Genomic DNA, 17616 nt, shown 5'->3' with positions numbered 1-17616 from the left:
CTTAAAAAAAACAGATCGTAAACTCTTGAGGGCAAAGACCACTTTTTTTTTTTCAAATCTCACTTCATTTCTTATATAGTGGCATTGATGGTAAATACTCAAATTCTCCAACCAGCTATGTCCTCTGTGCACCAGTGAAGGTGCTTTTAGCTGCAAGTAATAGTAACCTTCACTCAAAGAGGCTAAATAATCAGGAAGTATACTTTTGTATGTAAAACTAGGTCAGCTTCAGGGTTGGTTAATTTGTGGATTAATGACATTGTCAAGAACCTAGAATTTTTCTGTCTGGGCTCTGCATCATTTCTGTGTCAGTTTTGTCCTTAGACTATATTCTTTCACAATCCTAGGGTGACTGTTACATGTCCATGTCCAGGCATTAAATCTAAATGCAATAATAGTATTTCTTCCCTTCTGTCCCTCAAGAGTCAAGAAACCTTTCCCAAAAGCCCTCTAGTTGACCTCTGTATTTTACTGGCTAGAACTCATTGATGTTAACAAACTCAAATCAGTCACTTGTGAAGATAATGGAATCATGGTGACTTCTGATCAAAATTTACCCATTTATAGGTCATCTCTCCCCTTTCCACATGGGAGAGGAGTGGACACTGATGCAATCAGGACTCTTAGAAAGAAAGAAGGAAGGAAAAGAAAGAAGGTAGATTGATTGTGTAGGCAACAGGTAGCACCTATTACATAGCATTAATCAGTTCAGTTCAGTCGCTCAGTCGTGTCCGACTCTTTGTGACCCCATGAATCGCAGCACGCCAGGCCTCCCTGTCTGTCACCAACTCCCAGAGTTCACTCAGACTCACGTCCATTGAGTCAGTGATGCCATCCAGCCATCTCATCCTCTGTCGTCCCCTTCTCCTCCTGCCCCCAATCCCTCCCAGCATCAGAGTCTTTTCCAATGAGTCAACTCTTCGCATGAGGTGGCCAAAGTACTGGAGTTTCAGCTTTAGCATCATTCCCTCCAAAGAAATCTCAGAGCTGATCTCCTTCAGAATGGACTGGTTGGATCTCCTTGCAGTCCAAGGGACTCTCAAGAGTCTTCTCCAACACCACAGTTCAAAAGCAGCAATTCTTTGGCACTCAGCCTTCTTCACAGTCCAGCTGTCACATCCATACATGACCACAGGAAACACAGCATTATTACTTAATGAAAATGCCTGATCTTGTCCTCTGAAGTTGGTGGTCATTGGACACATTGAAAAAAATACCTGTATTTGATTCTCGTTGCTGTCTAAATGCTTTCTCTGTTGGTGACATTTTATACTATTTATTGACCCCAGTCTTTTACATTTTAGGCACTTGAATTTTTTTCCCACTTCTTCCTGGGATTTATCTGTCTTTGTCTCTTACTGTATTTTGAAAACGTGCGTTTTAACTGTTGCATCTTAATTTCATCTGACATTAGTTTCTGTAAGACTAATATCTAAGCCTGGGTTCTTTGACATACAGACCCTGAGACAAGGATTAAAGTGCAGATCAAATCTGAAAGCTGCAGGTCAGATCTTTTGCAGGGCAAAAGGAAAAGAAACAAGGAATGATGCAAAGAAATTGATTTGATACAGAACTATCTCTTGCTTCACAACAAGCTGTGAAAAGAAATAGCAGGTCTTTCAGCAGGTGTGTTCACTTGCCTACAGGATTTCTCTGAAAGGAAATGAAAATGGTTGCAGTGAGGAATTACATTTGAGTAGTCCTTGGCTTCCCTGGTGGCTCAGACAGTAAAGCGTCTGCCTGCAATGCAGGAGACCTGGGTTCGATTCCTGGGTCAGGAAGATCCTCTGGAGAAGGAAATGGTAATCCACTCCAGCACTCTTGCCTGGAAAATCGTGTGGACAGAGGAGCCTGATAGGCTACAGTCCATGGGGTTGCAGAGAGTCGGACACGACTGAGCGACTTCACTCACTCACTCACTCAGTCCTTGGAAAAGAGAAAGAAAAGGGTGGGGCAGGGGGGGGATTTATCTGCCTGGTTTCCTCCTGTCTCCTGTCCTAGCTGATCGAGATTTATCCCATGGGGAGCTAACTCCTCTGTACTCCCAAGCATCATCCAGACCCTTTGCAGCCACTCAGGATGCTAGATCCATGCCCTCAGTGTGTATTTCATCTAAGTCCAAAGTGACTTGGATGAGATACCAACAGAGAAAGAAAAAGACAGACACACATAGAGGTGGTTGCAGGTATCTGAGAAAGTATACAAGTTTGTGTCCCATTATACCTAAGACGGTTGAAATTTTTGTCATAACATTACTTTGGTATTTAGTTATTTGGAAACATTAGTTTCAGAAAATAAGCCAGAGACTGCTTTTACTATTCAAGGGGCTATAAAGCTTAAGATCATCACCTTATGAAATGTTTTACTTTTCTCTGGTCTTGGAATCTCTCATAGGAAGTGTTGGCAATGTTTCAAAGCCAACCATTTGGCTTCGAACACATGGTATTGGTTGTTGTGGATCTAGGTCAACATTGACTTCTCTGTAGTCATCTCAAAATATGATATGGCTGAGTGGAATGGCTCTGGGCACTCTTGGATTGTCCAGTCTTTCCAAGTTTATAGAGACTGATGGGTTCTTTGGATCTCCAGACACTTGGACATCCTCCGAGTATTGGCTTTGAGTTCTAGGTGTTCTTACCAGGCCAGCTTCTTTTCAAAGAGAGCAATTTTTGCTTTTTGTTCAGAGTGCAGAGAAAAAAAATCCTGTTGAATTGGTGGTGGAAGAGGCACAATCTGATGGGATGAAGGAAAGAGTATCTTTCCTGGGTTGCTTTGGTCTTTGCATTCTTCGTGTGTTTCTTTTGTTTTCTTGGGTTAAGATCTCTTTGCTTTTTCCCATTAATATGCTTTACTTAAATCACTATGATTGCTTAATAGAGTAATGGTAGCTGTTTTGGTGTGGGAGCTTACAGGATGAGTTTGTCAGAGATGAATGTTAATTGGATGCATCTAATAAGCCTGAGGATAGTTCTGCTTCTGTGTCGTCATAGGAACTGAGGCAAGCATTTGGCCATTCCCGCCATGTGAATGGCTCTGAGTGCTCTTGACCCATTCTGAATTGCCTAAAGTGAGTGGCACTGGCATGAAACTGTGGCACAGCAGAGCCCATTGAACTGCACTGAAAGCATGAGGATGTTTCACCAGTCTTTGGTTTGTGCTGAGGGCTTCCCAGGTGGCACTAGTGGTAAAGAGCCTGCCTGCCAATGCAGGAGATGTAGTAGATGTGGGTTCAGTCCCTGGGTTGGGAAGACACCCTGGAGGAGGGCATGGCAATCCACTCCCGTATTCTTGCCTGGAGAACCCCATGGACAGAGGAGCCTGGCAGGTTCCACAGGATTGAAAAGAGTTGGACACGACTGAGCAACTAACACTTTCATTCACCTTTTTTAAAGTGTTCTGAAAGGATCTGTGTTCTCTCATCAGACTTTAGTGTCTTGACTTAACCTAGGGACATAAGGTGACCTTAAAACACACAGCTCTACATATATCTAGTTAGTTGACCCTCTTCTTCCTGTTTTAAAAAATTAATGAAATGACTACCATGTGCTTTATTTAAGATAACCTGAAAATAAAAGCTCCGCACCCCTGCTCACCACCATTTTCTAGTCCAGAGAAGATGATGGTCTCTCTTCCATTCACCTCGGATACTTCTTACTTGCTGTGAGTTGTGAGGCTACTTGTAAGGCTGATGTAAGGTGGGATATTTTCTCCTTTTTGATGCTCTGCTTATGAGCTAGAGTCATAAAAATTCAAGAATTGTGCCAAATGTTCTTTTGTTGATGACTGTGATTTAGTCTGTTATGTAACTGTAATGTATAATTTACACATCCTGAAGATCATCAGTCTCTGTGCAGAGCGACTATATTTAACCCTCACTTCTTTGGAAAAAGAGAACATTACCAATTATCTTTGAAACTATATTTGTGAGACAATGCACATTGATCCACCCTCTGTCTCCATTTTTAATTTTTGGTGTGTTAAGTAGTACTTTATGGTTTATTCTGTGCTTTAATGTATAAAGGCTCAGAGGAGAAAGAGAGAACTTAGTGCTAGTGACTGTATCTTGAGACTTCCATGGCTTCTATTGTCTAAGACAACAGACAATAATATCCCTGTCATCTCTATTAATATGCAGGTCCAGAAAGGACAAAAGGGTACATTTCTTTCCACTATTATCTCTTTGTTGTAGAAGGGGAGTGGAAAGAGAGTATTTTGAAATATTTAATAGTGAATAGTTAGTAGTAAGAAAATAACACTTCCTTTTCCAATAATGTGATGCTAGTAGTGCTTGTATCATTTGAAGAGTTTTTGAGGAAGAAAATGGTTAATTTTGGTTTTCTTTTATCTTAACCTTTGTAAGTTAAGTCCAGTTTTAAGCTCAAATCCCGTAACAGTGTCTTTTAAATAAATTCGCGTATTTACCACCGAACATTTTGCCTCATTGCCCTGCCTCAGGCTCTGTTTATATGAAGTTGTCGATGTGAAAGGAAATGTTGACTGTGTTCACACAGGACTGTGTTCCCTTAAGAAAGAAAGCCTTGAATGAGAAAATGATGTTCTCATTAAATCAGCTCTTTAAGAGTAGGTGGGAGGAATTGCTATCGATCTAATGGATTTAATAGTTCATATACAAAGTCTGTGGAATAGAAGTAATATTCTGCAGCTGAGTAACTGTAGATTAATCCATCTTTAGACAGAATTCTGGAAGCATCTGTAAAACTGGAAAATTACATTTCTCTTCCCTTTTTCAGGCACAACTGGACTAAATGTATTTCCCAAATACTTTAGAATCAAATTATATCCACATAAGTAGGTCTACAGAAAATTATATGAAAAATTGAAATAAAATCATAAGATATAAATGTTAGATTCTTCTTGGCTACATTTATTTTGGTGCCAGTTTGTTTGGAAGGGCTGCAGTGTTGAAGGGTAACCAGAGGTCACTTGTAGAAATTCTTTCTTCCTTGGGTGATTCTCTAATAACTGGTGGTGGTCTATTTTAGTTCAGTTGGATGAAGTAACCCTTTTAAGAGGGGTGGTGAAGTCAGACATTTAAGCTTCTCTTCCCGCTCTCCCTTTGACCCTTTTAAAACCCCTTTCTTTTATTCTACTCACTGAAAACACATCACTGAGCCCTCCTCCTTTGTCAGAAAAGGCCAGTCCATCCTTTCCCCCTTCCTGCCCTAACCTTTAATGAGTAGTTTGTTCTGTGAAGATATGTGGGCTCCCAAGACATGTGAGAATTTTGATAGATATAAGTGACATTCTATGGATGGAAATGAGGAAGACTTTGTTCATGTTTCATTCTCATATGAACTACATATTCCTTTTATGTTTTACACCTACAAGATATTCAGTTTAGGTAGCATATACTGTTTGAAGGTTCTCGAGGAAATAAAAAGTAAATTAATAACAATAATCATAATAGTAACAACTACATCTCTGCTTATTAGCAGTGAAACAAATGCAGAAGGAATTGGAACTTTTAAGTAAATTTACAAGTAAAAGAAGAAGAGACTCATTATTAAGCATAACAGTAGTACCATGTGTTTCCGTAGAACATTGCCATTTACTCTTGACCTGAGTTTAGTATGACCTTATATGATAGCAGAGGAGTGGATTGCTTGGACTGCCATTGTTTCTTTAGCTTTAAGATCTCTGGGTCTAAGTCTTCACACCAGCAATTTTAATTAGCATTGTTGCTGTGCTGTATTATCAAACTGCTTGAGTAGTCAGATAGTCTATTAGTGGCAGCTGTTCTTCATGTTTAATCTTTTCCCTCTTCTGCTTCTTTCATCACTGTCAACTTTCCAGCTTGCAGACTAGAGCATATGTAGCCATCTTTATTTACTTTTGTTCCGTGCTAGCATTTGCCTTCCACTAAATGAGGTTGTCCTTTATGAGACAGCTGGTAATTTATTTCTACAGTCAAGGCTCATATACTGCATTTCAGAACTTGGGATATGTTAGTAAGGCTTCAAAAATGAAAATATCATCTGAATGAACATTGTACTGATGGTGAGCTACAGACAACACTCCCCCACCCCCGCTAAAAAAAAGCCAATATCTGAATGTCTAGTACTTGTGTTTGTCTGTCCCATTAATAGTAGACTGTGAGAATGGCTATAAATAGATATATATGTGTGTGTCTTCATATTAATCTCTTTCTCCAAAGCAGAATCATTCCTTAGGGTCATTTTTATGAGCAGTACTCCTAATTTGATTTTACATCAGTCCAAGGAGCATTTTTTCTCTTCCATTTACATCAGAGTTGTTGAAAGCATCATTGAACTTTTAAACCAAGTTAGGAGCACTGCTTAAAACATGCTTTTATTAAATCAACCTGATAAGAGAAATTCTATAAGCCAGACAAACTCTAAGGTTCCCAGGGCTCTAATGGGGTCCACAGTTAGCTACTAGGTTAAGGGTGGGGTAGTATGACTTCCTCAGAATTTATACTTGGACTGTACAATTCAACCTAGTCAGAAACCACTGCAGTTAATAATGTAGCTTTTTGACTGGCTCTTTGTTATATTTTTGTAATTTGGGGGTTTTAGACTATGCACACTTTAAAATCTTATCTTTATATGTATTATAATGCTAAACTTCAGCATTAGGGTACATGGAAATACTTAAAGTCTCAACCAAAAAATTCTATCAGTATAGTAGTTAATTAAATGTATTTGTATAAAGAATAGTTTACAATGTGGGTTCATTGTTAAAATCCACCCCTTCAGAATTAAAAATTTACTTCTTAAAGGTAATGAAGATGTTTCCTAACATTTATTGAATGGTTGATGATTGCCTCTAAAAGGGTTATGTTTGTTTCTGGCAAAGGGTCAGGTAACTCTCAACAGCACCTCTGATAGAGAATCTGGTGAAGATTTTGCAGAGCATATTACATGAAGCTGTTAAAGAAGGATTAATTTCAGTGTAGTAAGCAGACCTCCAGCTTTCGCTTTGCTCTGGAGGCAGTGGACAGGGAGCCTGCATCCCTCTTCTTCAACGGGCCACAGTGCTCTGGAAGAGTGAACTCCGTCTGCCCATCTCATTTGATGGCAGCTAACTGAGAGTCGCCATGTGGTGTTTGGTATGCACACATTCTGCAGACACTGCAATGAAAAGGGTGATGGGGTCCACATCATCCCTTGCCTTCTGTAAAACTTAGTGGTAGTTTTCCATTGCCCTGTGGATCAAGTGCCAAACGTCCACTCTGAGCTTTGAAAAGGACCTTAGACCATTTCCTTTACCTTTCCTCTTCATGCCCACGTTTAGGTTAATTTTTTTCCAGAATTGCACCTTATGCCCTTCCTGTTATCTATTCAGGTAAATCTTTACTCTTTACTCTTCCATGTGAAAATGTTCCAGATGTGAAAAGTGAATGGTTTCCCTTCATACTTTGAATTGTGCATAGTGAATATGTAATTAATCATCATCATTGAAATGGGATTCAAATACACTAAATGTATTTACAGAATAATATGGAAGAAGAACACAGGGAAGGAAATCCTTAATTCTGGGAAATTCACAGAATATTTTACAAAGAAGATAATGTGTATCTAGGTCTTCATGGATGAGTAGGAATTTTCCAGGTGTGTTTTGGACAGAAGGAGGAGAATACATGAAAAGTTATGACATCTTACATTTGCAGCAACATGGATGGACCCAGAGATGATCATACTAAGCAAAGTAAGAACGAAAAAGGTAACACCATATGGTACCACTTACATGTGACATCTAAAATACAACAGCAATGAACGTATTTATGAAACAGAAGCAGACTCACGGGCATGGAGAACAGCCTACGCTTGCCACAGGGTTGAGGAGGGAAGGATTGAGAGTTGGGGACTAGCCAACTGTCACACACATGGTGGATAAACAACGAGGTCCTAAGGTCCTACTCCATAGCAGAGGCAACCACATTCCATATTCTGTGATAAACCATAATGCAAAAGAATATGAAAAAGTCTATATGTATAACTGAGTCACTTTGCTGTACAGCAGAAATTAACATAACATTGTAAATCAACTACACTAAAATTTTAAAAAAAGAAAAAAAATTTATGGCCTCGTAAAGCAACATGGCATGTTTAGGACACATTGCTGGCCTCTACTGTATGCATGCTTGTTAGGTGCTGGTGCTGGGAGGCTGTATCTCTAATAGGATTTGTATGACAGGCTTTGAGCTGCAGAGGCCAAGCCCATATGGTTCTTTTAGAATGTGCTATACTAGCACATTACAAGCTGTTTTAGGCACTTGGTAAATATTTTTTCTAATGAAACATGAGGCTCAGAGTAGCTGGCTTTCTTTGATCAGGGAAGAAGAAAATGTGAGTAATTCCTTTAAGGGCCATATTCATTCATCATTCATCAGGCATTCATTCAACAAATATATATTGAGGCTGCTCCACTCAGAGCAACAAGGGAGATATAAAGATGTTTCTACCCTGTTTGTGCAGTGCTTCTTCTCCAAATTCAGGATTTTATTAGATTTTTCTTTTGAGAAGTGTTAATTCTATGCCATTTTATTATGTTTTATGCATACTTGCTACTAAAGCACTGTGTAGTTATTGCTTTCTCTGGAAGGTTCAGCATTATTTTAACCTGCTCCACTGCTATATTTCAGGAGTTCTCACTCTGCATTTTGAGGAAAGTGCAGGTGCTCAAATGGCTGGCATTTGTCTACATTTTTGTGCCTTTCTAGCCAATATTTATAAGGTCAAGAAGGCAGATCATGTGGTGTTACAGATGTGAAAGCTGATTTGTACAGAACTTTTTAGGTCTAATGTATCTTAGCTGCCATTCTTTACAGTTGATGCAAAGACGACATAGTTTAACTGTAGCGAAGTAAAACAGAATAAACCTGAAAGCAGAGTAGGAGCTTTACTCTTTCTTTTTCTTGGGCTGTATGGTTTGTGGGATCAAAGTTCCCTGACCAGATGTTAAACCTGGCCTACGGCAGTAAAAAGCGCGGAGTCTTAACCACTAGACTGCAGGGAATTCCTGAGACTTTGTTTTTAAAGATTACACTCTTGGTTATGTCATGTTTACTAGTGTGGGGAAGGTTCTTGAGGATTATTTTAAATTCATTCAGTCCTTCTCTTCCTTCCACCCACTGCCCTGTTCCTTTCTCTGCTTCATCGCATATTTGAGTAATTTCTTTGTGTCAGCAGTGTGCCGGGAATTACACACTAGTTTACAGCAGTATCCTGGGTACTGGTTTACAACAGTACACATTGTGTTCTGTTTCCTCAAGGAGAGCTATTGACAGCAGTCCTTCTCAACGCTGGCTGTACTTTAGCCGTACACGGAAGCCTTGAAGTATAGGGTCCCCAGGCTGGGGTCCCTGCCCTGGAGATTCTGATTCAGTGGTTCTCAATGAGTAGGTAGGATTGCAGACAGGTTAATACATACATATACATGCACACATACATACATATATGTATAGCATGTGTGCTCAGTCGTGTCCGACTCTATGACCCTATGTTCTAGAGCCTGCCAGGCTCCTCTGTCCATAGGATTCTCCAGGCAAGAATACTGGAGTGGGTTGCCATTTCCTCATCCATGGGATCTTCCTGACCCAGGAATCAAACCCATGTCTCCCATGTCTCCTGCATTGGAAAGTGAATTCTTTACTACTGAGCCACCTGAGAAGCCCCAGACAGATCAATAGAAAATTTCAATTCTCTGAAGTGGGGCTGTAGGATAGTTAGTACTAGGGAGCATCACCTAGTCTAGTCTAAGAAGATGAGGGTTGGTGGAGGAGTGAGGAGGTTGTGGATGCAGAGTGGAAGGTGAAAGCCTGTCTTAGGGTTTGGGGAATAACATGTATGAACTGCTGGAAGAGAAAGCATGGGAAATTGGTAGTTTACTGTGGTCCGAGCATAGAAGAGGAGGCATAGAGTATCCAGAAATGAGACTAGAGAGGCAAGCAGGGTCCAGATCATTCAGGGCTTTGTCAGCCAGGTTAAGAAATTTGAATTTTATCCTCAAGACAGTTGAAGCCATTGATATATTTTAAATAGTGGATATCATATTGAGTTTATTTTATACAGGCACTCCTGCTGCTCTCTGGAGAATGCCTTTGAGGGAGTTAAGAACAGAATTTGAAGACTTTTACAGCAGTCTGTGCAAGAAATGGCACGGCTTGAATCAAGGTTGTGGCAATGGAGATGCAGAGAAGTGGGCAATTTAAAGAAATGTTCAGTTGTTAGAATATTCTGACCTTAGTTTAAAGTAGATGTGTTGAGGGAGTGAGGTGAGAGACATCAATGTGTAAAGACTCTGTTCTTGGCTTAGAGTCGTGGATACCATTCACTAAGATGGGAATTCAGGAGAATGGGCAGATAGAGCAGGGAAAGATCATCAGTTTAGTTTAAATATACTGAGTTTGAGGTGCCAGTTGATATCTACTTGGGTATATCTAGGCATTTAGGCATAAATGGTCTGAAGCATGGGAGTAGGATCTGGGCTAAAGATACAGATTTGGAAGCCATTTACATTTGTAAGAAGGTAACTGAAATCATATGAGTGCATGAGATGATTCAGTGTTTGTAGAGAGGGTGGGGTGTCTGGGTTAGAACTCTTATGGACAGCAACATTTTAGGAAAGGGGGGGAAAGGGACGCCTTAGAAGGATATTGAAAACGCGTATATATGGTATCTAGAAAGACGGTAACGATAACCCTGTGTGCGAGACAGCAAAAAAGACACATGTATAGAACAGTCTTTTGGACTCTGTGGGAGAGGGCGAGGGTGGGATGATTGGGGAGAATGGCATTGAAACATGTATATTATCATATGTGAAACGAATTGCCAATCCAGGTTCGATGCATGATACGGGATGCTCAGGGCTAGTGCACTGGGACGACCCAGAGGGATGGGATGGGGAGGGAGGTGGGGGGGAGGGGTTAAGGATGGGGAACACATGTACACCCGTGGTGGATTCATGTCGATGCATGGCAAAACCAATACAATATTGTAAAGTAATTAGCCTCCAATTAAAATAAATAAATTTATATTTAAAAAGAAGAAGGATATTGAAAAGGAGTGGTAAAGGTAGAAGGAATAGCAAGAGGGTGAATTGTCATACAAGCCAAGAGAACTTTTTAAGAAGGAACGAGTGATCAACAAGGTTTAATGTCATAAGATCAATAAGAAATTTTTATTTGCTTTAACAGGATGTTCTGTCAGAAGGAAGAGCAGTCTCATGGCATGGAGAAAAGTGGGTTGAAGGGTGTGAGGTCAAAGAATCACAGGGAAAATAAAACCATGCTGCACACCTTAAACTAATACAGTGTTGTATGTCAGTTGTATCTCAATGAAACTAAAAAAAAAAAAAACAAAAAAACATGAGTTGACAGTTGTTTTCAGAAGTTTGAGACAATAGAGATAGGGTGGACTGGTGGTAACCAGGGGCACAGGGGTTGAAGGAGAATTGTTGAGACAGGAGAAATTTAATTATCCTGTTGATTCCCTCCTAGAGTGATCATTTATTAAAGACCCTCTGTGAGCCGAACTCTGCTCTATGCTGAGAATAGCTCTTAATTCTAGCGGAATAGCTACTTAATAATTGAATAACAAATAATAATGGGAAGCACTATGAAGGAAATAAGCAGGATAGTGTGGCTGAAAGTAACAGTGAGACCTATTTAAGATAGTGTGGTCAGGAAAGGCCTCTTTGAGGAGGTGTCATTTTAAATTTAAATCTTGGGCCTTAGAGACAAGATGATGGAGAAGGACTTGAGCTCACCCCCCCTCATGATATCACACAACTAGAATCACACAACTAACTGCTAAACAGCCATGGACAAAAAATTGAGATCTGAAGAATGAGGAGACTAGGGGTAAAGAGCCTAGGAAACAGTCTTTCATTCAGAGAGAGCATTATGTGTGTAGGTCCTAAGGTAGAAGCACCTTGGTGTGCTCTAGAAACCATCAGGGACAGAAGACTTGTGGCCACAGTGAGGTGAGCTGCAACAGTAGCATGAGTGTGGCCATGTATACGTGGTTCTAGTTTGTGTTTTATTCAAGAACAGCGGGTAGCCACTGGAAGATTTTAAGCAAAATAACACAATCTGATTTAAATTCTAAAAACTTCACAATGGTTGTTTTGTAGCTAATGGGTTACTAATGAGGGTGGGACAAGAACCGAAGCAGGGAAGTAACTTAGTGGCTACTTGGCTCAGGAGGGAGAGAGAACCCGGTAGCTAGTGAAATATAGTGTGAAGATAGAATCAACATGTTGTGGCTAATGATTGCTGAAAAGGTCGAGGGATGGTGAAGAGGGGCTACTTTGGTATCTGATTAATATCTGCATAAATGTAACACAGTTGACTCAGGTGGGAAAATGGAAAGGTCCCCAGATTTTCAGTGTGGGATGGAGCTGGGAGGACATGCAGAATCAACACCTCCTATTTTATACGTGCTTAAATTTGTTTGTTTGCATAAGAGATTTTAACTGAGCAACTGAATTAGATTATGTGGAGGTTAGAGGAGAGGTTTGGTCTAACATTTAAAATTATTTGGTGTATAGGTGTGTTTCAAGCCACGAGAGTGGACATATTCACCTGAGAGAGGATGTAGAGCCAAACTCTGAGCAATGACAGTATTTAGAAGTCAAAAAGAGGAAACAGAGCTTGCAAAGAGAATTGAGACAACAGCCAGTGAAGTAGGAACTTGGGAGAAGGTGGTATCATGGAGGCTAGGAAGGGTGTTTCAAGGAATGAAGGGAGTAAGCAACTCTGTTGAGTGGTTTGAATAAGGTCAGAAAAAGGGCTATGGCTTTGGCACCATCTAGATTAATGGTTATCACTGCAGGATCATGTTCAGTATTGTGGTAGGGTTAGAAGGTGAGTGAAAGCAAGTGAGGAAGTAGAACTATACTGATTGCACTGAATCTATTAGAATTTCTCTAATTCATTCTTTTAAGGGCTCTGTGATGGTCCATGGTATGTTCTATCATGATTTATTCAAGCTTTCACTATTGATGAGTATTTGCTTTGTTTTCTCTTTTGCCTTTGAAAATAGGCTATAATGAACATTCTATACTTCCCCAACCTACATGGTGTGTGTGTGTGTGTATCCATCTTTTGTTGTTTAGTAGCTAAGTTGTATCTGACTCTTTGCCAACTCCATAGATGGTAGCCTACTGCCAGGCTCCTCTGTCCATGAGATTTCCCAGGCAAGAATATTGGAGTGGGTTGTCATTTCCTTTTCCTGGGAATCTTCCCCACTCAGGGATAGAACTCATGTCTCCTACACTGGCAGGTGAATTCTTTACCACTGAGCCACCAGGGAAGCCGTATCCATCTTTATACGCTGGTATTTTATGTAATTTTTGCTGGTATTGCTAATTTCTCAAAAGACTGTAAAAATTCACATTTCACCTGTTCTTTCTGAGAGACTCATAATGCAGGGAAAGGGAAGATGCACAGTCCTTGACTAGGGAGGAGGTGGTGGGGTCTAAAGTACACGTAGAAGGACTGGGCTTTGATAAGGAAAGGAATACTGTTTCCACTGTAACAGGGAGGAAGGAGAAGATTACTTAGTTGTCCATAATTTTGTAGTTTTGGTGGTAATAACATGAGATATTCTATAGTCTCAGTGAAATAGGATATAAAATCATCAGTTGAAAGGAGGAACTTGGAAAGCTCAAAGTGTGAAATCAATCCTAGAAAGTCAAAAAGGGTGTAGGATTGCTGGGCCATGTTGAATTTAAAATACAGTCACAATGTGTGGTTTTTCTCTAGCTGTATACTGTGATGTTGGTTTGTACTCAGATAAAGTTGATACTTTGCATCACTAGGGCTAGAGTTTGCTAATAAGCAAGAGTGACTGGGCAGAGGGCAAAGGAAGTAAGAGAACTCTGCAAGGGAATGATTGTATTATACATAGACTGCAAATAAAGCTGAACAAAGAGGGACAGAAAGAGGCTATAGGATTGTGACAGAATCAGTAGGTTAGAAGGTTCAGTGAGGAGGAAGAATTTTAACAACAGAGATACTAAAACTAATGAACGGGAAGGATGGGGTGGGGTGTTGGAATGTGGGATGTGTGAATTTAGAATTTTGGCATGGGTAAGGGTTTCTGTTGACCAATTCAAGGAGCTGCCCATGGATTTGGATCACTGAGATACAGTGGAGAAGGGCTCATGAAAGAAGTTATCAAGGATCTGGGAGGCCAAGTTATGTTTGCATAGTGCACATTTTTGTTGACATATGATGACAGGAGTGGGAGTGGAAGGGAAGAGTCGGGAGTGCAGGTTTTCATTCGGGTGGAATGAGGGTGGAGACGATAGATGACGGTACAGCCAACAAGCAGGTGGGGCTTGAAAGCGGTCTGCAAGAACATAGAGATTTGGAGACGTGGGCAGAGTGCAAGAGGCCTGCTGGGAGGGTACTGGGGAGCAGACATAACTGCTTCCACTACTCCTGGCCTTGGAATTTGTGGGACAGGGGAATTGAGAGAAAAATAGTCACTTCTTGAGAGGGCTGCTGGGGAAGCATGTTTATATGCTGGTGTTAAGGGAGTGAGGGAGAGGTTGGGAAGGGAAAGACTGGCTAGCAGACCTTCCTGACAGGGGAGACTCGATCGGCTGTAGAGTCTTAGTGGAGAGTTACCCTTGGCTGCCTCGTAAAGGGAAGAAGGATGGCAGCCCAGCTAGAATTGGGTGGCCAGTCCTTCTCTCCTCTGCAGAAGGCAGCAAGAACAGCTGCTGAGGAGATGTAAGAGGAATGGAGAAGATTTCAAATAACAGCTGTGGAGAGAAGAAGTGACACGGAGAAGGGTCGTCAAGAGATGTTTGAGGGCTCAACTGGAGATGGAGATCGTTAGGCATAAACTTCTCCTTTCCTGCCTCTTCCATTGCATATGCAATATCTATTTTCTTTTATTCCCACCAGCCTGAATTCATTACTTTGTCATCTATGTTTCAGTAGTATTAAACGCCTACTTTGATATCTCTTAATCACAGTGTGTTACATTGCTTTACTTGTTTTACCTTTTAGAGCGTAAGTTCGTAGACTGTATCCTAGGTTAAGTCTCATTTATCTCCTCTTCATGTCACGTGGAGTAGTCACTGGAATATAATAGGTGCTCAGTTAATGTCGTTGAATTGAATCAAATTACATAAGTATGGTTATTTTATTTTCTAAAAGTTCTTTTTCATTGATATGACACTGAATATTCTAAACAACTGGCTGGTTTTTGTGGGTACAGTGTGCTCACTAAGGGTAAACCATCCTGTTTCCATTTCATGCAAGAGCAATACTTGTGCAGAAGATTATTGTATCCCACTCATCTCTACAGATTTGGCATGAACTTATTTGCCTTTGGAATTTCTGTCAGCAGAATCTTTGTTTGCCTCATTATTGACCTGACCACTTGGCTGGTAGGGTGTTCTTTGAGAATGTAGTGAATGGCCATATTCTTCTGAGTCAGTGGTGCTGTGCTAACATTCTTTCCCTTCAGAGTGAATGGTACTATGTTGTGTTACTTAAAAGCTGTGGCTTGATGTGGAGGAGAGAGCTTTTGTTATAAAAAGAACCCAATGAGCAAAATAAAAATGTCGCCTTACTTTCAAAATATTGGAAATACTGTACTGACATGAAGACTATACAACCATAGAAGTGAAGAAGTGAAGTCGCTCAGTTTTGTCCGACTCTTGGTGACCCCATGGACTGTAGCCTACAAAGCTCCTCTGTCCATGGAATTTTCCGGGTAAGAGTACTGGGGTGGGTTGCCATTTCCTTCTCCAGGGGATCTTCCCCACCCAGTGATCAAACCCGGGTCTCCTGCATTGCAGGCAGACCCTTTACTGTCTGAGCCACCAGGAAAAATATTAATTTGCCCATTAATGTGCTCATATTGTTTTGTGGGTAGGAAAATGAAGGTACATAAAGTATTATTCATATTCCATGTCAGTAGTCACATTTATGGAAGGAGGCTTCCTTAGGTTCCCTCTAAGATAGAATTATAGAATCTCATATTAGACAGTAACATGGAGAGCAGATGGTCCAGACACCCTGAACATTTGAATCCTCCTTCAATATCCTCAATGGTTAGATGTTGAGTGTCTGCTTGTATACCTGTAGGGATCAGCAGTTTTCCTGAGAGCAGAAACTAGGTTCTGCATTGACACCACAGCATTGCTATCTCTGTAACAGTAGTTCTCAAACTTTTCTTTCCAAGAGCCCTTTATACTCTTAAAAAGTATTAAGGATCTCAAAGAGCTTTTGCATGTGCATAGTATACATATCAGTGATTATTTACTATTTAAAAATTTAATATTGAATGCCTTACATGTCAATGTAAATGCTATTTTTATTGAAAAATAACTCTTTTCCAAAACAAAACAAATTTGATGAGGAAAGCGGCCTTGGAAATGTTCCTAATAGCTGCTACAGTAAATAAAAGACGGCTGGGGTTCTCATATATATCGTTCATTCAATCTGTTGTAATCTCACAGGTCATGTAGCCTCTGTACATACATGGGAGGCAAAAACTGCTTAGAATTAACAAGTTTTGACCTCACGGACCTCCTAAAAGGGCCTCAGGGACCACTACGAGTCTCCAGACCATACTTTGAGAACCAGTGCTGTCTTGTCCACCAAGAGATGGGACAGATCGATGAACTAAACTGCTAGAGACTGGAATGAAAGAAAAAAATACATACAAATGGGGCTAAGAAAATACCATCAAATGTTGAGTGCCTACCATGTGCCTGATTGTAAAACACTGAAAACTCTAACACTTCGATCAGTTGTTCCCTGTCTTTTTCAATGTGAAGATACTCTTTGACTTCAAAAAATATTTCAGGATTGTAAATTAGCCATTTTACTTATAGAATCCATCCTTTGAGAAAATGACAAAAAGCTACTTTGAATTTAGTTACCGTTTGTAAGTAAGAAATTCCTGTTTTCATCATCATACCAGTGTCTGGACATTTGAAAGCCAGTACTGTGTCTGTGTTCCTATACAGTTGATCCTCAGGTCCATGAGGATTTAAAAAGCCCTTGCAGGTAACTCTGTGCGTGGCCTATGTAGCTGCGCCCGCCACATATGATCCATGGGCTGGGAACCATGGTTCTGTGTGGTATTTTTCCCCCTGAGAAATCATTCATTAGTTCTTGTCACCAGTCTTAAAGACGTTGACTGATAGTTGTGTTGAAGCCACTAAGACTTGGTACTTCAGTTAAGATGACTGGGTGTCATTAAGAAAACAAAAACAAAAAGCCAAGAGAAACAGATGTGTGTGCTTCTGGGGCCTGCGGTTCTCTTCACCTGTACTTCTCTTGCCAAGAGCAATAGATGGGCAGTGGCAGTCTGAGTCCATCTCCCCTGCCCTGTAAGATGGTGCTGGGAGCTAGTGGAAGAGAATTGTGTTGAGAGAGTTAATACTGAGTTAGAGAGAAGTGGAAGAGTGGTAATGGTGCAATGGGAGGAGTGAGAAATTAAATGGTATCTTTTTAGAAGTCTGCCTTATTGCAGTCTGCATTGCTCCTTGGGGATTTTTCTACTGAGTACAAGAAAATCAGCAAGCACTTCCTGAAAAACCCAGATGAAATTACTGCCATAAATTTTTATTTTTTGTTCATGGCATAAAACCCTTAATTTA

At 40.5% G+C, this 17616-nt stretch overlaps 1 protein-coding gene across 5 annotated transcripts in view; it reads left to right on the top strand.

Annotated features, from left to right (window-relative positions):
• The window catches only part of BTBD9 (BTB domain containing 9), a 414263-nt gene that overhangs the window by 98399 nt on the left and 298248 nt on the right, over positions 1-17616 (top strand). For 4 of the 5 annotated variants that reach the window (XM_070777439.1, XM_019985625.2, XM_070777438.1 and 1 more), the window contains one exon: positions 3558-3660. The exons of the other annotated variant lie outside the window; for it this stretch is intronic. In XM_070777439.1, coding sequence (XP_070633540.1) covers positions 3558-3660 — 103 coding nt within the window. The remainder of the gene's footprint in view (positions 1-3557; positions 3661-17616) is intronic. 5 annotated transcript variants of the gene reach the window in all.

The sequence above is a fragment of the Bos indicus genome, chromosome 23 (assembly GCF_029378745.1).
Source record: "Bos indicus isolate NIAB-ARS_2022 breed Sahiwal x Tharparkar chromosome 23, NIAB-ARS_B.indTharparkar_mat_pri_1.0, whole genome shotgun sequence".
In the NCBI taxonomy this organism is placed as follows: domain Eukaryota; kingdom Metazoa; phylum Chordata; class Mammalia; order Artiodactyla; family Bovidae; genus Bos; species Bos indicus.
Note: the sequence above shows the minus strand (reverse complement) of the source record. Positions and strands in the feature narration are given on the sequence as shown.